The sequence below is a fragment of the Pezoporus occidentalis genome, unplaced genomic scaffold (assembly GCF_034315485.1).
Source record: "Pezoporus occidentalis ecotype Australia unplaced genomic scaffold, CSIRO_AGI_Poc_V1 ctg63, whole genome shotgun sequence".
NCBI classification, from domain to species: Eukaryota; Metazoa; Chordata; class Aves; order Psittaciformes; family Psittacidae; genus Pezoporus; species Pezoporus occidentalis.
The window spans coordinates 3,270,383-3,289,335 of NW_026915977.1; the positions used below are offsets into that span (position 1 = coordinate 3,270,383).

The 18,953-nt window shown below is 55.5% G+C and overlaps 1 protein-coding gene and 1 long non-coding RNA gene across 3 annotated transcripts in view; both read left to right on the forward strand.

Moving 5' to 3' along the window:
* Positions 1–3,007: 3,007 nt before the first annotated feature.
* STARD8 (StAR related lipid transfer domain containing 8) overlaps positions 3,008–18,953 on the forward strand; it is a 55,774-nt gene continuing 39,828 nt past the window's right edge. Inside the window, exons 1-2 of one of the 2 annotated variants that reach the window (XM_062640030.1) lie at positions 3,008–3,355; positions 6,689–6,722. In XM_062640030.1, the coding sequence (XP_062496014.1) occupies positions 3,311–3,355; positions 6,689–6,722 (79 nt within the window). In that variant the 5' untranslated portion in view covers positions 3,008–3,310. Of the gene's footprint in view, positions 3,356–6,688; positions 6,723–12,769; positions 12,924–18,953 lie in introns of those variants that run through there. The other variant, XM_062640029.1, reaches the window with a different exon arrangement.
* On the forward strand, positions 6,729–9,932 carry LOC134174792 (uncharacterized). The gene is made up of 2 exons (XR_009968781.1): positions 6,729–7,904; positions 8,025–9,932. It is a non-coding gene; the product is annotated as an uncharacterized LOC134174792 (long non-coding RNA).

Here is an 18,953-nt window from a genome sequence, read left to right on the forward strand (position 1 = left end):
CTGTACCTGTCTCCAAAATACCAGCCCTGTCCCATGACTTACAGAGAAGGCATGATGTTTGCCGTAGTGCTGGGTCAGGCTGGTGTCTGTCCCATCTCCAGGGCAGCAGATGGGGCAGCGCTGGCACTCCCCATGTGGAAAGCTGTCAGTGAGTGTGTACAGTGGGGATTTTGCCTTAGAATCAGCCTTTTAAAATTAACTGAAGTTTAAGATGGGTTCTCATGTAAGTCTGAAAGTGATAGCGATAGGTATTATAGACAGAAAGAGGGAAGGAATTAATAGAAATTGCTTTTATTTTTCCTGTAAATGTCTGTGGAGCAGGTATGTTAGAAATGTTGGGAACAGACAAATGCAGCAGTGGAACCTGTGTTCTGCCATCACTTGGCATCAATACACAGTTGGCATGTGTGTCAGCCACTCCACAGTGGATCCAGTCCCCAGGACCTCTTCTTACAGAGGATGGTATCCTGGTCTGCTGAAGAAGGATCCTAGATTTAAAATTACTTGAATGCTTTTGGGATGACTGGGTAGGAAGAAGCTACACAAGTATGTAGATGTCTCTGTGGTTTGTCTCCCGGGCCCTGGGAAGGAGACAGCTTTCTTCTATTTGCATTAACTTTGGGATTTTTTGCTTTTGGAGGAAGTGGGAGAAGGACTGAATGCTGCCGGAGTGAGTCATGAAGCAAGGTGCTGGTGGGGTTGTTTCTCTGGTGGCGCCTTTCTGGTACAGCTGTAGTTAAAGCTGTGGGGCTGCCCCTTTTCCACAAGAACTTCCCCAGCTCTGTCAGGACAGAGCCATCTCCATCAGTCTGTTGTGATCCCCCTGTGGAGGTCTGTTTGCACCTCATGTGCTTCCTATGCATGGTCCCTCTGGTGAAAGCTGCCTTCAGAGCATCCCATCCCTGGCAGAGGTGGCAAGGAAGGAGCGTGTCTCCCGCACCAAACCAGGCTGAGGGCAGGAGATCTGGGTATGCTCTGCCTCATGCACACGGGTGTGCCCTTGCACACTTCCTGGGGCTCCACAGCCAGCTCTGTCCTGCTCCAAGGGAAATGCCTGCACTTCTGCATTGAGAACCAGCAGTGGCAGTGACTGAGAGGATCTTCTGCCAGGATCCTGCAGTGGCAATGCCTTGAGGTGGCAGTTTCAACATGATGGTAGCAGTGTTTGGTGAATGGGGACATCTGGAAATGGGTACTCATCCCAGCTGCCTCTGTCCATGGAGGGGAATTATTTGCAAGTCCTTGGAATAAAAAAATGCAGCCCTGAAGGCAGTGGTGAGTGATTTATGGAGGGGGTTGCTCACTGTCAGTGAGCAGCATCTGGCCTTAACTCCTCTGTGCACCCTCCTGTGAGTAAAACGCTTGCTAGGAAAGGTGACCCCGGGCACGTGTGCCACAGAAGTGAGACTGTCTTCCTGGTCCCAGGCATTTAAAGGAGGCAAGAAGAGGCTGGTTCACAAAGTTTGTGCTGTGCTTTGGTGCCCCCAGCCCCACTGCACTGGCTCAGTAATGCAGGGGACACGGTGGAGGAGCTGCGGCTGGTGCCAAGCCCAGGAGCGGTGCCAAAACTCTCTGAGGAATGAGTGAGGGGGAGATGGAAGGAGGCAGCTGGAGCCGGCGCCGGGACGGACGCCGCCTGCGTGCTGCTGCTGGGGCCGGGCCGCTGCCGTCCTGTGGATCCATGGGCCCGAGTGCAGGATGCTGCAGGGGTGGCGGTGCCTGACACCATCATCTCCACGCGGGTGCAGCTTCTCCAGCTCTGCTGTGTCATGGTCTTCCACACTCCTGTCCTTGCCTCGTCCCACGAGCTGTGACTGCTCTCTCTGCTTTGCTTCAGAGAGCACCAGTGAGGCTGGCGCTGATCCCCCTGTATTGGAGATTTGGTATGCGAGTGTGCTCCTTTGGCTCAGCAGTGGAGGTGGCTTGGGAGAGGCACCGCATCCCTGCGGTGTCCTGTGCTTACACTGCTACTGACCAGGGTCCTGCCCACCCTGTCCCCTTAGTGCTTTGCTCACTCTGCTCATCTCCCTGCTGTTACTGCCTTCCCTGGCACTGGGGTAGACAGGGAAATGTGGCAGAGGCGGCCCCAGGACAGCAGCAGTGTTATGCTTAGACACCAGTCCTGCTTTGGGGGGCCCAGCACTGCGTTGTGGTCTGTCCTTGCTGACATTTGGCAGCGGGCTCAGCTGCCGCATGCCCCAGCTGCTGGGGTATCACACTACAAATGGCACCTTGTCCTGGGGCAGAGCCACTGCATTCCTACATGTCACCCACCTGAAGGGGCCCTGGGCTTTGTGTGGGAAGGATTGTCCCCCGGGACACACGGGGTAGGCAGGAGCAGTGCTGCTGGCTTGCTGGGCATCCATCAAGTGTCCTGTGGGAGCGTGGTTGCTGATCAATTTGCCATTGCTTATTCTGAAATAATCACATAAATGACCAGTTGATGAGGTTTTCTTGTGTGCCTGAGGGAAGGCTTCTAGCCTGGAGGACTGTGGGCCTGCGCATCCAATGGCTTGCACGAAAGGTTGTGGCATTGCTGTTTATTATGGTCCTTCTTGTGAGCAAATGCTAAGCTTGCACTAATGTTTGTGGAAGGAAGATAAGGAGCTGTGAATGGAGTTGGAGTGAATGGCTGGGCCACATCTGATGACTAGGGGTGTTTTTCCCCTCTTTTTCTCTCTGCTGGGGTCCCACTGAAGGATTGCCCGCAGCTCTGGGATGAGGCTGGCGGCAGAGGAGGCAGAGCGATGTGATTATGTGAGCACAGCTTGTCCCTCAGAGGTGAGAGCGTTGGGAGCCCTCCCGATTGCATCTGTGACCGCTGCTGGTGAGCTGGAGCAGGGACTGTAGCAGAAATCCAAACTGTCTGGGGTTTGGGTTTCCAATGTCCTACATGTGCCTTTGACAGCCAAACTCACAGTTATTCTGCTCTAGGGGGTGTTTCTTTCCCCTTTCTCCTTCCCGCTGCCTGGGAACCGAGGAGGGGAGCGCTGCTCAGTGTCTTCAAGGCAGGAAGGAAAGCCTGGAGCTGTTTAAAACTCGCAATCTTCAGGGAATTTCAGTCGCCGTCCAAGCCTGTTCGCAACCAACTAAATAACGGTGCAGGGTTTGAATCGCTGGCCCGCCTCCGCAGGCAGCGCTGCCTCCTCCCTCCGTCCTCCCTGCCTGTACCGAGCTCCTGCCCGCACTGGGGCTCTGCCCGGCGCTGTCTGCCGCAGGCAGCAGCCATGGGGGTGCCGGGGGGGGCCCTCCCCAGGGCTTACACTGCGGTCTAGGGGGGCTCCATGCCTGCCCCCCCACCCGGTCCATCATGCCATTGCTGGATTTCTTCTGGGCTTGCTTCAAAAGAGCCAAGGTAAGGGATTGTCTGTTTAATAGTGTGTCCTTCTGACACCCTCCCGGTTTCAGGAGAAGCTGTCAAGGGGTGGCGAGGGAGGCGTTTTTAGCAGGGCTGGGGCTTGCTCATGGTGCTTGACATCTGCTCTGGAGGGATGTCGTGCCCGTGCCCCACACACATGTGAAAGGTTCATTGCGAAGGGGCTGCATGCGGGTGTGTTAGTCAGCATCAGCCAAGTACCCACGTCCCATAGCCAGGGCAGGTAGGGTGCTGTGCTCGGCTGAACGCAGGCAGCATGGGCATAATGGATGTGGCACTGGTGAACAGGGCAGTCAGTGGGCTTTGTGTGTGTGTGTGTGTGTGCGTGCACTATCACCCCCCAGCACGGTCTGCCCATACCGGGCCTGGGGACCCCTGTGCACATCAGGGCATGGCAATGGGGACACGTTTGGCTTTGCCGACCTGTGGCAGCTGGAAGTGGGATGACAAAGGAACAGTGAGACTGGAGGCCTTGAGTTTTTAATTTCCTGCAGCAGTGGTTCTCATGGCATCTGGTATTTTTCATTTGGGTTTAATTCCTCATCTGTTGCCTTAATAACATGCAACTCCCTCTCTGGCTGCCTGTTTGTTTGATTTATTGTACCACAGCCTGTACTGTGAGGTGGTAGGTGTGCTGGGTAGGTTTTGGAGGTATTGTCAGTATGGATTTCAAGAGCTTTGGATTGGAAAAAGCAGTAAAATCCCTTTACAACCAGTGCTGTTCACCAAGCTGCGTCAAGCGAGTGGATCTGCCGTGGTGAAATGAATGCGGAATGCGCACTGTTCCCCCGGGGCTTCAATGGAAAGCTCAAAATAGTTGAGTCTAAAAATGACATTTGTGAAATTCATTAATAATATTAGTAGCTGTCTTGTCCCTGCTGTCTCCAGAGAGCTTAACACGTCCTTGTTAACCCTCCTTGTCCCTGTGAGCTGTGTGTTGTCATCGCCATTGTACTCAAGGTGGTGCAGAGATGGAAGCTGGGTCCCACATCCCCTCTTGCCCTACTGCCATGGACTCCAGCAAAGTTGAAAGCAACCAGTAGATAATGGCACCATCACCTCGAGCCCGTCAAAGGCTCCGGTGGCCCCAGTGGCATGGGTGGGAGAAGGTGGCTCCTGTCCTCACTGTCCCCAGCTCCCCCGGCAGCAGCTGCTCCTCTGGCTGTGGCCCCAGGCAGTGCGCAGGGCTTCTCTCACCCTGGTGCATTCCTGGCCCATCTCACTGTTTGAGGACACCTTCCCAACACCCACCGGTTTTACTGATTATGCCAGTATTTGTGTCTCCTTCTTGCCTAAGAAATGCTTTGCAGGCTGCCTGGAGCAGTGTGGCGACTGAGCACGGGGAAAAGTTGTTTATGGGTCTGGGAGTAAATCTTTTCCTTGGTTCTGGGGCTCTTTCTCCCCATTGTCACCCCTGGGCCCTAAGGAGTCATGGCCAGGGACCTGTGCATGGGCCCATGATAAGGGCTTTGGTGCCAGCCAGGTGCTGGGAGGCTTGAAGGCATGGGGACATCACCCTTCTGCTTGGCAAGCACTGATGGCCTCATGTGGGGCTGAGGCTTCTGCCTGGTTTCCTGCTTTCCTCCCTGAGCCGGTGTTGCTCAGTTACTCATCATGAACAGCAAAGGAATCTCTTGAAGAGGGAGAAATGTGCCGGGCTCTGCCTGTGGGATTAACGCTTTCTGGGTTAAATGAAATAGAGCTGTGGCTGGTGGAAAAATCTGTGGGGAAAAAAGAAGGTGCTAGGGCCAGGACATGACAGCCAGGGAGAGGAGGCTCCCCAGAGCTGCCTTAGCACCAGGACCAGCTTTCGCTGCCCTTGCCATGGCCTGGGAGAGCAGCCCTACCTCATTGCCCACTCTATGGGCATCTGCTACACGTGCCAGCTGCAAGGCTGATTGACGGCTGCAGAGCTTGTGATAACAGACATGATCACATCCCAGTGATCATCTCCCTGTCCAAATGCTTTCAGCTCTGACGCTCTCCAGCTGCCCACACACTGCCAGATCAGGGCCTGGGCATCCGTGCAGGCTCTCCCTGAGGAGCTGAGCATGCAGCAGCTCCCAGGGCTTCCCTGCAGTGCAACACATTCATCAGTACCAAATGCGCTAGTGGACCATGGCGACCTTCCCACCGCAAACACAGGCACGCTGCGAGGCTGAGAACTTCGGCCCCACTGATGGGCATCTCTTGGGCAGGCGCTGCCATGAGAAGCCCAGCAGCAGGGAGATGGTTAAACCCATCTCCACCTGGGTCATCCCCGCCCCTGCGGCTCTGGCAGGAAGAGGGGTCCCGGGTGGCGCGTGGGAAAGGCCGGCTCAGCAGCGCACTGCATTCCTGCAGTGAGCCTCTCCAGCACCTCTGGCCCTGCTCAGTGGGGCCGGGATGCACTGGGGGGGGGCTTGCCTGTGCCTGGAGAGGGACCTGGGAGTTTCCTGTGCTCTGTGCTCACCACAGGATCCAGGCAGTGCTGGGTCCCTCCTGCTTCTCCACCTCCATGCTCTGCTGTCTGTAAATCCCCTTGCTTTATCCCTGCAGAATTCCAGCCATAGATAAGGATCAGACCCTGTGCATGGTGCTAGTGGCCCCTTCCCCATCCCCTGTGTTGTGCCAGTGGAGAGACTTGGGGAGCTACAGTCCAGCCTGCTTTCAGCTTTCCTTTATTGTTCTCTTCCTTTCTTTATTGTCGGCTTTCCGTGCCTGCAGCCACCATTGTACGCTCTGCCTCCAGACCTACTAATGCAATTAAAATGTGGACATCACTGCCATCTGTGCAGCCACAGAGGTACCAAGGGATGTGTTCGGGGGACCTCAGCCTGGTTCCCTTGCTGGTTTGATCCCTTGCTGTGGATCTGTCAGCTCTTGCCTCCCTCGCTGTCTCCTCTCTAGCAATTTTGCAGCATCCTTGTCAAGCAGAAAGGCCAGTCTCTCCAGACATCCCTTTTTCCCTGGCTCTGTTGTCTGCACTATGGATGCAGAGCCCCTGGTCCTGGCTACTGCTGCTCCTCTGATGGCTTCCAGCGGGCTGGGAGCCACAGTGTTGGGCACGTGCTGGGCACACCGTGCTTGCCCAGTGCTCTGGGCTGTGTTTGGCTTGGTGGTTTAAAGCCAGGGGGGCTGATGCATTTGGGACAAGCCTTTGCTAGAGCAATGCTTGTGCTCAGAGCTGGAGCAGGCAGCGCTGGTCCCAGCTCCTTTCCTGGCAAAGAGGGGGGGCTGAATTGGGGCCTGAGCTCAAACAAGCAGTAGGAGTCCATGAGCATGACAATCACAAAGATAACAAAATGATTTCTCTTTTCTTTCTTTTCACAGCGCTTCACTTTGCTAGAAGATAAAAAAGATGCAGGTAAGCTGTGACAATGTTTTTGGGGCAAGAATGCCCTTGCTGTGGGATGGGCAGAGATTACAAGTACCCTCCTCTTGCTGAGCTGCTGATTTCTTCTGCCAGCAGTATGATGTTCCCCCAACTGTATTGTTCAAAGGGGTAGCAAAGGCAACCAGCATGAGGCAGTGCCAGCCAGGCTGAGCCCCAGCAGTACAGGAGGGACCCCAAGACATGTCCAGCCCCTCCTTCACCCCATCCTTTGCTCCATCCTTTCCCCACCCTGGCTGCAAGCATGGCTTGGCCGCGTGTTGCAGTTATCACCAGTGACATCCTGCCACTGTGTGTGTAGAGTCCCCCCTGCAGAGGCACAAGTCCCCTCTTGGTGTGTGTGTGCTGCTGTAGCTGTGCCCGTCAACCGGCACAGACTGGCAGCAGCTCTGCTCCTTTCTGTTTCCTTTTCGATCCCTCTCTTCTTTATGGTGAACGACTTTGTGCTTTGCAGACAAGCTCATTAGGACCTCCACAGACTTGAAGCTGCTGTGCCACAGGAAGGAGGGTCGCCCCCAGCTTGCAGCCCCTCAGCTATGTGTGATTGAGATGTCTCGCCAGTGACAGCCAGGCAGGAGGGAATCGCGGTGCAGCTCTGACTGAGCCACGGCTCTTGTGTGCATGTTCATGGGCTGCTTCTGCCCAAACTGTCCCTCTGCAAAGGCAGGGGGAGAGGTTGGGGTCAGAGCCACTCTGCCACTGAGGGGGTCATGAGGGCTGGGGAGGCCAGAAGCTGGTGGTGGGCTGGAGGAGGAGGAGGTGTGCCCCTCGGGAATGGTGATCATGGGGTTATAGGCTCCTAGATGGAGCATGGCCAGCTGCTTGTTCTAAGAACAGGTCCCTGCTGCCAGAACTGTCTGAAATAGTGTTCTGATCCTGGCTGCTGCTTTGCTGACTGTGAAGGAATGCTCTGATCTCACTTTGTCCTCATGTTCCATCCCAGAGAAACAGCCCCACTGCCAAGCATGGTCCAGCTCATGGGCAAGATGGGTAAAAATCTTATCATTTCACTGGTTGGTGCAAGGGAGGCTTTTTGCAGGGAGGGAAACACCGCCTTACAGGGAGTCCATGGGATGTGCCTGGGGATCTCCCAGCAGTTCCACTAACTGGAGGGCAATGACCTGGCCTCTTGTTTTCCATCCACATAAGGGTTAGGTGAGCGCTAAACCCAGGGGAGCAAGAGCCCAGGAGCAAGGAAAGCTCTGGACAACAAAAGGGGCTTTGTGAATGGAGCTCCAGAGGTAATCCTGGGTGGTCTTTCTTGCCCTTTCACAGGAGAGATTAAGAACATGAATATCAAGAGCTTGTTAAGAAGGGTTAAAGAGCCCCGGGTAAGGGAAGGGGCAGAGAAGACTCCTACAGAACACATCTGTGGCTAGGACTTTGGGGGCAAGAATATTTCTAGGGTATTTTCCTTTGGGTAAAACTGCCTGTAAAATCCAAGTCTCAGCAACATTCACGACAAACCCAGCCAACACCTCCCTGGGCACGTCCACATCTCACCCTGACAAGCTCTATGCTGCTGGAGGGATGCTCAGCCACCACAGTGTCATGTCTGTGGAGGGATCTGAGGGCTGGAGCCCTCACATACAGGAGCAGCTATGGTGTCATACCAAAGGATTTGTCCCCTGGATTCTATGCACCATCTGGAGCCGTTGTGGCATCACTGCATCCTGCAGCAGCATGGTGCCCAGTGGGGGCATGGCTGAAGCTCTCCCTTTCATGGACTTGGAGCAAGCCTGAAGTCAGTTCATACCCTCCGCTGGGGTTTTTAGAGCTCTGAGAAGAAGCTGGTGCAGTTGCTTTGCTGCCCTCTCAGCTGATAGTCCCCAGAAGGTGCTCGGACAAATGGGGTCACTTAAGGAAGCACTCAGATGATGGTCTCAGGAGACTCTGTGTCCCTTCCCTGATGATTTTCTGGCCAAGAGAACCCAAGCTCTGGAGACAACAGCATGAGGCAGGGTTGAGCTGCTTCTGCGTTTGTCCTGGGAACGGTTGGGAACATGTCTCCTGTAGCTCTTCCATTGCTTTCTGGAGCTGTCCCTGACCCCGCATACAGCACTGCTGCTCTCCCAGCACACACAGCAAACTCCCCGAGCTGCTTCCCAAAGTGCAGCCAGGCTCATTCCTGATTCCCAGGCCCCATCCCTGCCTGTGAGCATCTGGGAGCCAAGGCTGTGCTGCCATCGTCCCTTCCTTGAATGCCGACTGTACAAACCCACTGCTGCTTCCCACTGTCATTAAAATAGATGGGCATGCTGCGCTCAGCTCCCTCGGCAGCAGTGGTGGAAAACAACTTGGATTTCACTGTCTCAGGGGCAACCTTTCAGCAGGAACATGCAGGGACTCGGTCTGGGGGGACATTGCTGGCGCTTGAGCCAGAATCGAGTGCTGAGGAAGACAGTGAACGGTCATCACAGATAGCCACCTCCGTAGGCAGTCACTGGCTCAGTTTGGATTGAAGGCAAATGGCCCAGAACTTTGATTGACCAGCCCAAACTATGTGGTGTGCTACCCGGGGGAAAGAGCCCGGTCTGAGTCCTCCCATCCTGTGGCATAAGCAGGTAGCCTGTGTCCCTGCCATGGCACTCATTACCCTGACCAGCAGCAGAGCCCCAGCTCGCATGGCTATGGGGTCCCCAGCCCCAAGCCATCCTGCTGGAGCTGTGCCCACCAGGGCCAGGCTCTCATGGATTTCCTAACCCTCTGCTTCCCCTCCTACATTCACTTCCCTTGTATTGTTCTGGACAAAGCTAAAAGGAAACGCTCGCAGACCAGCCATCACGTGAAAACTTCATCCTCCAAATCAATTCCTGACTCTAGCAGCATCGGGCCTCTCCAGAGGTAGGATGGGGAGCACACTCTGCAAATGTCATTATGCAGTGGCCTCCTCTGACTGCTGAGAGATGGGGATTGTGCTTGCAGCTTCCTTCATGCAGCCAGGCAGTGATGGCATTACAGGATTTCAAAAGTGGGCCTCTGTGACTGGACGTGGTGAAATAATAGAGAAAAGAAGCGTGAGGGACTCTGCTGAACTTTTGCCCCTGCATGAAATAATAAGGTTGTATTTACCCAGCATCTGGATCTCTGAAAATAACCTGCTAAATTTAGCTGTTGTTGATATGTTGTCACAGCTGAGCTATTCTTCTTCTCTCTTTACATGAAAATCTCTTGTGCTGGTTCTGCTGGTTTGAAGCATGAGCCGTTCGTTCCTCGCCTGGCACATGTGTGTATGTTCAGTGCCCTGTTTTGGGGTGAAAAGATGGAGATTGGGATCTGGTTTTCTCTCATTGCCTGAATTGGGTGAAAGGGAGAGAGTCAGGGCTGGTGGGGTGCTGCTGTACCCTGAGCACCAGGCTGCGCTCTGGTTGCAGCACCAGTGTAAGGGAGGGAACTGGAGCTGATCCATGGCTTGAAGGAGTGAGTGGGATGCTGGATGTTGCTGCAGTGACCTGTTTCTGGGGCCTTTTGCAACTCCCTGAGAAATTGCTGCCTGTTACATGGTGGAAAATGTGGTCACGGGTCTGGATCCCAACTGAAGAGGTGGGAAGTAGAAAAGATGAACTGAATGTGATTATGAGTGGATTTGGTGTGACATGTGATGGAAGTGACTCGGTGCTACTCCTTCCTCTTCTCTGTCCACCCATGGGCTGTCTCGGGTTTGGCTACTGAATTTTGCTGATATGCTGATTTCCCTCCTAAATGAACTTCAGGTCCCCCTGGGACCTGGGCCAGCAGCAGCCCCATCCCGGAGCCCCACTGGTGCTGGCCTGGGAGCAGTGGCACCCAGCCCATGCTTGGATGTCATGTGCTTTTGGGTATTTTTCATGAAGGGAGAGGGTCGATTCCCAAATACTCTTTCCTTCTGTTAAAGCCCCTGTTGCCTTACTGCTGGGCATTCTCTTGTCACTGAGGATTGACCCTGTGCCTGGCTAGTGTAAAATGCTCTGTGATTAGCTCTTAGTAGTAAAAAAGCTTTTTACAAAACTAAAAAGATAATTGTTAAATGAGAATTCACACACTAAAAATCACCCTGCCAAGGCAGCTTCAAAGCAAGCAGTTTATGCTTCTTTCCGTCATATGTTTTCTCAGGAGCTGGGACAGCATCTCCTGAGGCTTGAGGCACAATCTCCAGCGTTTCCTTTTCAGACTTCTCAGCTTATTTTTGATCCACTGAGCCCTTTGATACCTGTTTATCCATACTGGTTTAATTTCCCCAATAAGGTAGGCTGTTGCTGAGGCCTCTGGGCAGAGCCAAGGTTGCACTGTCTGCCTTTTCCTGCCTGTCCCTGGGGTCACTGCCTGGGGATATTTATGGGTGGGTCAGTGCCTTCAGCGCTTCAATAAACCCTTTTGTCTGTGCCAAGTGCTGCCATCCCCATCAGTGCCTCGTAACACCCAAGTGCTTTCTACAAGCTGCTATCTTCCTGCTGCTGCTTCTCTGCAAGCCGCGGAGAGCTGCTTGCAGGGAAGGTGGCTCCCGTAGAAATCCACAGAGCCAGGCATGTAATTACATCCTTGGTTAATTAACACGAACCACCATGGGGTGATACTGGCTTGCAAAGGACTCCTGTTAATATCTTGGCTTACAGCTATTTTAAACACTTTTGGCTTGTTCTCACGTCACCTTTCTGCTCTTCAGGACAAAAGCAGGCTGCTGGGTGAGACCCCCTCCCCGGGCTGAGTGCTGAAAACGTGAAACGGGGAAAAATGCTTTAAAGGAAAACCAAAACCAACTTGGCCCCTCTTTGGTTTTTCCAGTAAACGATTGTGGGGAAACTCTTTGTCAGAGGCAAGAGGCCCTTCCAGCCCCTCCACAGAACGAGGCCATTTCTTGTCCTTGTTCCCCCCATAAAAATCTCTGTAACTCTGAGACCTGGCGGCTGCTGCCGTGACTGATCCCCATCCCCCAGCACATCTCCCTGCTCCTTCTGAGGCTTTAATTTCAGGGTCTGGAAGTTTTTCTGTTTCCTGTAGTTAACAAAATGCAGATTCCCCCCCCCCCCCGAACAGCAGGATCCTATCATGAACAGGGCGATTTTCTTTGAAGGCCAAAAAGGAAGAGCCTTGGTTAGAGCGCAGGATTGTCGGCTGGGCTGTGGGGCACTTGGGAAGTGCCAGGCACGAGCTGGGAAAAGGTCCCTTTGGCTGCTTTGTGCCTATCCTGTCGCCAAGTGTTTCCCATGACAGCAAGGAACAATTGAGGCATAGTGGAGAGAAACTTCAGGCAAGAAAGTACATTTATATCTGCATCCTCTGTGTGGTTTGCATGAGACCAAAAGGATCAAGAGGGAAGTTTTGAGTTGAGAAAATGCATTGAGGGCTGGTGGAAAGGTTTCGCAGTGTAGTATTTTTTCTTTGGTAAAAGGGTTGACATCTGAGCTGCATTAAAAAGAAAGAGAGGAAACATTGCTGCAAAGAAAGGCGATGCTTCCTGTGTTGGAAATAACCTGTCTGTATTTCTGGAGAGACTTTGCTGTAGACGGAGGAGGGACTGGGCTGTGCGAGCAAACACGGCCTTTGTGGTGCTTTGTAACACTCCTGTGGTTTTCTTTTCAAAGCAGGAGAGGTCAGATGGGGAAAATAAAAGCAGGTGTGAGGTGTTTGCAGGCCAGTCTGATCATGTTAACTCCTTCTCTTCTTAATGAAGAGACTGAATCCTGCCCGAAATGTCCGCGGCGCTTGGAACAGCAGCCCCGTTTGAGAGCGGGGTGCGGGCATTCCCCAGTGCACCGGCGCCGGGGTGGCTCAGTTGATGAGGCTGAAATGCCTCAGGAACACCTGAATCGCCACCTCATTGACCCGGCACGGTGGGAGCGGGGCCGGTTCGCACGCAGCACGCTCCGGGATGCTGCGGTCCCTGAGCAGAGCAGCGCGGCCGCTGCGCAGCACCAGAGGGGAGCAGGAGCCTTCCGTGGGGCGAGCGGCTTCCTCCGAGGAAACCAGGCGGCCTGTGCGCCTCGTCGGGGGAAGGAAGCGGGCGGGAGAGGCCGGGGGCAGGCGGCCGCCGGCGGGGGAGGAGCCGCGGCCGCTCGCCCGTTCCTCCGCGGAGCGCAGCGATGGGCAGCCGCCGGGCCGCGGTCGGGGGCTGTGGCTCCGGGCGGTCCCTTGGGCGGCGGCTCCGCCGGGCTGCGGCTCCGGGTCCCTGCGGGTGGGGACGGCGCGGGCGGGCAGGTGAGTGCCGGCAGGACCGGGGCCATTCGGCCGCTCCCCCCCGCGCTCTGCCCCGGCTCCGGGGGTGGAGGGGCAGCGGGAACCTGGGGGCTTCCCTAGGGCGGAGGAGCCCTAGGGCGATGCTGCCCTGCAGTCCCGAACGGAGCGGGCGCGGCGGTCACGGTGTCCCCTAGAGCGGGGCGGCACGGGTCGTGTCTGCTGGTGCCGCCGAGGGAGGCTGCAGCGCGGGCTGGGGGCTGTCGGTGCGTCAGCAATGGCTCGGAAGATGTTTGCATCGGGTAGAGCCTTGAGCCCTGTCACTGCACCGCGCTAGGGACTGCGTGTCTGCGCGCTCAGGTGGGGCAGCGGGGATGCCACGATGCTACTGCGGCTCTTTGCAGCTGGAAACACCAGGGAGTGATGGAGGGAAAAGACCCCCCCGTTTGCATAAACAAAAAGCGCGTTATTTTGTATCTGATAATGTCAAAATGATGCTTGTATTAGTCTTTGTATTAAGACTGTTAAGATGCTTAAGAATTTTTGTTCACTTGGAGCTTGAGTGCTAAAGCTAGTTTGATGTGGCTTTTAAAGATGAATTTGATTAGCAGCATGTGGTAATGATCTTGAAAGCAATTTATTTTGGGTTGTGTGAAAGAGGAACCACTGTGGCTTGGTTTTTCGGTCAGCTGCGATGCTCAGTGAAGAATTACATCTACCTGCCCCTGAGATTTGTGTTGAAGACTCGGTATTCCTGCTGTTAAGCAATCCCTTTGGGAATGGCCCAGAATGTATCTGATGGACATGGGTTATTCCTCAGGGGTGGGGAGGTCAGCTTGGTTTGGTGTAGATGAGGAGAAAACGGTTTTCCCAAGAGCTCCCATGTCCAGACTCCGCTACTGCCTTCCTGGGTGAGTGTAGCCAGGGGCTTTTGGCCCAGCGAGGCAGGGAATGGAGGGGGCAGGACACTGTTTTGGGATGGTCCACACAGGACTGGGAGCACAGCAACAAATCCTTTCTGGGGGCCTCCCAGGGGGTCCATAGCTACTCCTGGGAGCCAACTGTGCCAGCAAGACTTCCGAGAGGTTAATTAGTGTCTTACCTCTTTCTATTGGTCTTGGTAAACCCTATATGTGCTTCCTAAGGTTGGACCAGAATGGAAACCACTTTCTTAGTCTTGCAGACCACCACTGTTATCTCTGGAACCACAAACCTTCCTGTTTGTTGCACTCCCAGTACAGACCCGCAGTGGTTAGCATTGCCTGTGAGCCCTGATGGCATGGACAGTGCCATCCCTTCTGCCAGGCTGCTCGCCTCTCTGCCTGCCATGGCAAACCCATGCCTGGATTGGAGGACCTGGTTCTTCACGGTCACCTTGGTGGTACTGTTTGCATGGAGCAAGGACTAGCAGCAGTATCCCCCCCCCCGCCAGTGTAACAGGAATGGCTCAGGCATGAGTGGGTGAAGCAGAACAGTTGGTGTGATTGAGCTGATTGCTGCTTCTCGTTGCTCGCCAATGTGTTTACCTTCAGGAGCTAAAGGCTTTTTGCTCTGGTTCAGCAGTGGCCACATAATCCAGATTCCTCAGATAAATTCCCGCTGTTCCTCTGAGATCTGTGGCTGCTGTTTTAATTGCCTAGAGCTCTGGGCCAGACACAGGACCCTTGTTGCACAAAATCAGCTCCCATGAATGATGCTGTTGTGCTTATGCCTCTGAGTTTCTCTTTTCCTCCCTCTTGCCCTCCTCCCGTGGAAGCTGGGGAATTTGGTATTGATGGAATCCTGCCTGCTGTTCTCATGCAGCTGGTGATACTGGCTCCATCTGCCATTTCATGTAAGCCAGTTAACTTCTTTGCCCTGGTTTTCCACTCACAAACTAGGATATCAAAGCCATCCTCCTCCTGGGTGACCTGTGCTGCAGAGAGGCCCTACAGTGGGCAGATGGTTGCCATGTGGATCTGCTCTGCATGGGCACAACCCTGGTGAGACCTCAGCATTGACAGTGGGTGGGTTTGATGCTTGCATGTAGTTGGTGGGATGTTCTGCTGGGCCTGGGGCTCCTCATGGGATTCTTTTGGGGATCTGAAGGGATGCAGTGACAGCGTGGGGGTGACTGCTTCTAGAGCGAGGGACCGGGAAACGCGAACAAGCATTGAGTGGCTGGACAGGGAAGTAAAACAGGCACCCTGAGGTGGGTGAGGGCAGCAAGTGCAGGCCCTGCTCTGGCATGAGGTCAGCTCCGAGTGAAGCTACTTCATGTGAGTGTCCTGAGCTTTTGTTCTCCGCATTGAAGAGGAGGGAGCATGACTAACACTGGCATTAGCAAAGCAAGAAGACCCGAGCACACGCTTGTGAATATGTTCACCCCAGGGCACCCACTCCTGGCTTGTTTGTTTCTGTGGTCAGTTTTTATTTATACACCTGAGAGCAAACGTTAACTTTTTCCTCCTTTCCCTGTTTATTTTGGTTGTTAGCAGAAGAGAAGCAGTGGCCATCGCGGGGCTGCTCGGGATGTGTGTTCCTGCGGGTGCACGGGTCTCCCTTTCGCGCTGGGTGGTCAGCTGGAGCAGAGATCGTTTTCCCAGGAATTCGTGGGATTTGTTTCACCTTCCCTTTCCCCTGTTCTGGTTTTTCGGGGTCGTTGTCGTGTGCCCGGAGCTCGGTGCTGCGCGCCGTGGCCAGCGGGGGGCTCTCTGCCCCGCTCCGCCGCTGTGGGGACGTCCCGAACGCTCCGGCGGCATCCGCGGCTCATCCCACGGGAGCCACGGGATGGAGCCCCCGGGGGTCTGGTGAGACCGGGGCAGGCAGAGCAGCAAAGCACAGCGTGTCCCGGAGTGCCCTTGCCAGCCCCGATCTGTGGCGAGTCCTGCTGGAGGCTGGGGAAGCACCTCCTTCCCCTCCAGCTGTGTGCCCCTGTGTCACATCTGGAGGTGCTCAGTCCTCAGAGGCTGGGGAATGTCTGATCCATGCAACTGTGAATCCAACCTAAATAATCCATCTTTTTAGCATCGGTGTTGTCCGAGCTTCTCAGCCATGGAAGAGGTGTTCAGCGTGCATGTTGGTGTGATCTGTCCCTTGGGATGCGCCTTTGTCTATAGCTGCTGTGTGCCTCAGCCAGTTTTCCTGCTGGACCTTGCCCAGAGCCAGAAAGGGTTCTGGGTGTTGGCAGGTGAGGAGGCAGCAGGAGCCAGGCTGCAGTGTGGGCAGCATGGACAGATTACCCCAAAATGCCTCAATTTCATGTGTGCAGCTTGTGCTGAGCTGCAGCCGCATGCTGCTCTGTGTAGGGGAGGGGGTCAGCATTCAGCCCAGCTTCTCCTTAGGTGTGTGTGTCTGAGGTGGCCCTGCTTACCCAGCCCTGGCTGCCTGCTGAGCTTGGGCTGTGCTGAGGTGAGCACAGCTCTTCTGAGATTCCATCCATGGTCCCCTCTAAGGTCTGTGGTCCCCTTTGGGCCTGTTACTGGAGCTTTCCTGGGCTTAGCACTGTGTGTCCCAAGCAGCTGGGGGTGCCCAGCTGGAAAGAAGAGGGAGATGGCAATTTCCCAGCCTGGTCACCCTTCCTGACATTTTTTCCTAGTACCCATTCATCCTAAAAGGGCCTTTGTAGGATATTTTTCCTATCCCTTCTCAGCAACATCCTTTGGACCACTCTCCCCTTGCTGGTGGTTATCAGGGCGCTAGGCAGTGTGCTGCACTGTGTTCCTCCTTGCCCTGCTCCGGGCTGTTCTGTTCCTCTGTACATTGCAGGCTGTGTTAACCCCTTTGCTGCGTGCCCCCCGTGAGCTCAAGCGTGTGCACATGTGCACACCAAGTGCCTCATGCGGGCGGTGGGGTGGCCCTCGGGCACTCCACCATTCCTTGGCCATATGCAGGGAACTATTAATATCACCGGGTGTGAATGCGGCCCATTCACGGGGCGGTGTGGGGGGGGGAGTGTGCGGTATGTGCCAACCCTGCTCCTCCCAGCATCTGCCTCAGCTTTCCCTGGGCAAGCGGGGTCTGTTTGGGACCAGCTGCTTTGGTCCTGCCCTCTGTGCCGCCTGCTCATATCTCAGTGTCTCGGGGAGGTTTCCTGCCTCTCTGCCCCCACGCCCTCCCCGGTCTGCTTAGCACGAGGAAATGAGTGGAAATCCTCCTCTGAGCTGAGTGCTTTTTCCAGTGGCCATCCATGTGCTGCTGGTGACTGGCTGGCCCAGCATGGTGTCTGGTGAGAGCTGAGCCACAGAGCTCTGCCTGTGAGCTCTGCCCTGCCCTGCCCCAGCTGTGCTCCCCACGCTGGGAATGGTGCCGTGTCTTTCTGCCACTTTCCCACTTACATGGCCAGAATGAAGCATCTGCCATGGCTGTGCCCTGGTAGTCAGCACCCCAAGGCTTTGCACACATCCTGTGTTCACAGAGGGTTTGGTCACTCTCCATCCCTTTCTTTCACCCTTCCCAGGAGCTGAGGAGCTGTGCTTTGTGGATGGCGATACTTCGTGGGGGTCAGGGCTTCGCTGGGCTCCTCGTTCCTTGACTCCCCAGCTGCCCTCTGTAGTGGAGTGCTCACAGCCTTCACCGCTCACTGGTCTCCACTACTGCAGATGAGCAGCCTCTGCCTGTTCTGTGGCTGACCGCAGGGGTGGCACTGGCTCTGTGCTCTCCAGCAGCAGGACCCCTGGGCCCCTGCCCACCCCTGGCCCCATCTGGCAAGAGGCTCCTTCGCACAAAGCTGTGTGAAGGCTTTCGAGTCAACAACAGCCTCATTGAGGGGCCGGTTGCTCAGAGCCTGTCTCCTGGGGTGAGGGCTGTGGCACATGGGGGGCTGCTGTGGGGCTGTGGTGAGGGAGCAGGGAGGCTGGTGGGAGGAGGGTCAGAAGCCTGGGGCTAGGGAAGGAAGGAAGGAGATGTGCATCAAAAGCCTCTCAGACTGTGAAAACAATGGAAAAAGGCAGAGCTTTTTCCTTGTTCCTTGCATGTTAGGGTGCTTGGACAACTCTCCAAACAGTAATTTCAAGAGAAAAGCTTGTTTGTGGAATTCCTGCAACATACCTGGTCTCTCTCCTGCTTTTCTGGTCATCCTATGCCAAATTACTGCCTGTGTTCCCGTGTGCTGCATCTGTGCTCTGTGTCTGCTATCAACTCTCTTGCCCAGTGTTCTGTAACCTCCATCTCTTCTGCTGCCTCCTCTCCTTCTCCTTCCACACTCATGCTGGTGCTTCCTGACCTCCAGCCCTCTTGCCTCACGTTTCTCTATAAACTTTGCTCCTTCAAATCCACTTTAAACATTGTTTTTTTTTTTTTACTCTTAGCTGCTGCATCCCAGACCCTATAACCTATCTTCTCCTTCCTGCAAACAGTTTGTGGCCTCCCTCTCTTTTGGTGTGACACGGATTTGGGATCCAAAAGCCGGGTTTGAGATGCGTGTGCTGTGGAGTATCTTCCTTACCCTGTGTTGTCAGAGCAGTAACAACCGAGCAAGCAAAATCCCCTGCAGCGCCAGAGGGATTTTGGGGAAGTGAGGCCGGTGAGAGCAGCCTCTGTGCACCTCTGTGCGCTTTGCAGTGGCTCTCACCCCCCTTTCGCCATCAGCTTGTTTTGACGGGCAGGGAGAGCTGGGGACAGCGAGAATGTCTTGCAGCGTCCCGGGGCTCTTCTTTGCGGGGAGCAGCCCGGCGGGGGGCGTGCAGCTGCTCGGCGTCCCTGTGCCGGAGCTCCCGGAGCTGCCGCCGGGCTGGGAGCGGAGGGAGGGAGAGGGGTGCTTGAAGGGAGCGGGGCCGCGGCAAGGAGCAGCCCCTTCCCCGGCTGCGGCCGGGGCGTGCGGGGACCGACCCCTCCGCTCCCGCTCGGCTCCGGCGCTGGCGGGCGGGTCCGGGGGGCGGGCCCCGGGGGCGGGCGGGCTCCTCGGCGCAGCCCCGCACCTGCCGCGGCCGCGCTCACACTGACAACAGCCGGAGCCGCGGCTGGCACTGCCCCGAGCCCGCCCGAACCAGGGTCCTGCATCCCCCCCTCGCCTGCTGCTGCTCCGCGCCGGGACGCGCGGTGTGACGGGGCGCACCCGGCCTGAAGGTAAAGGAG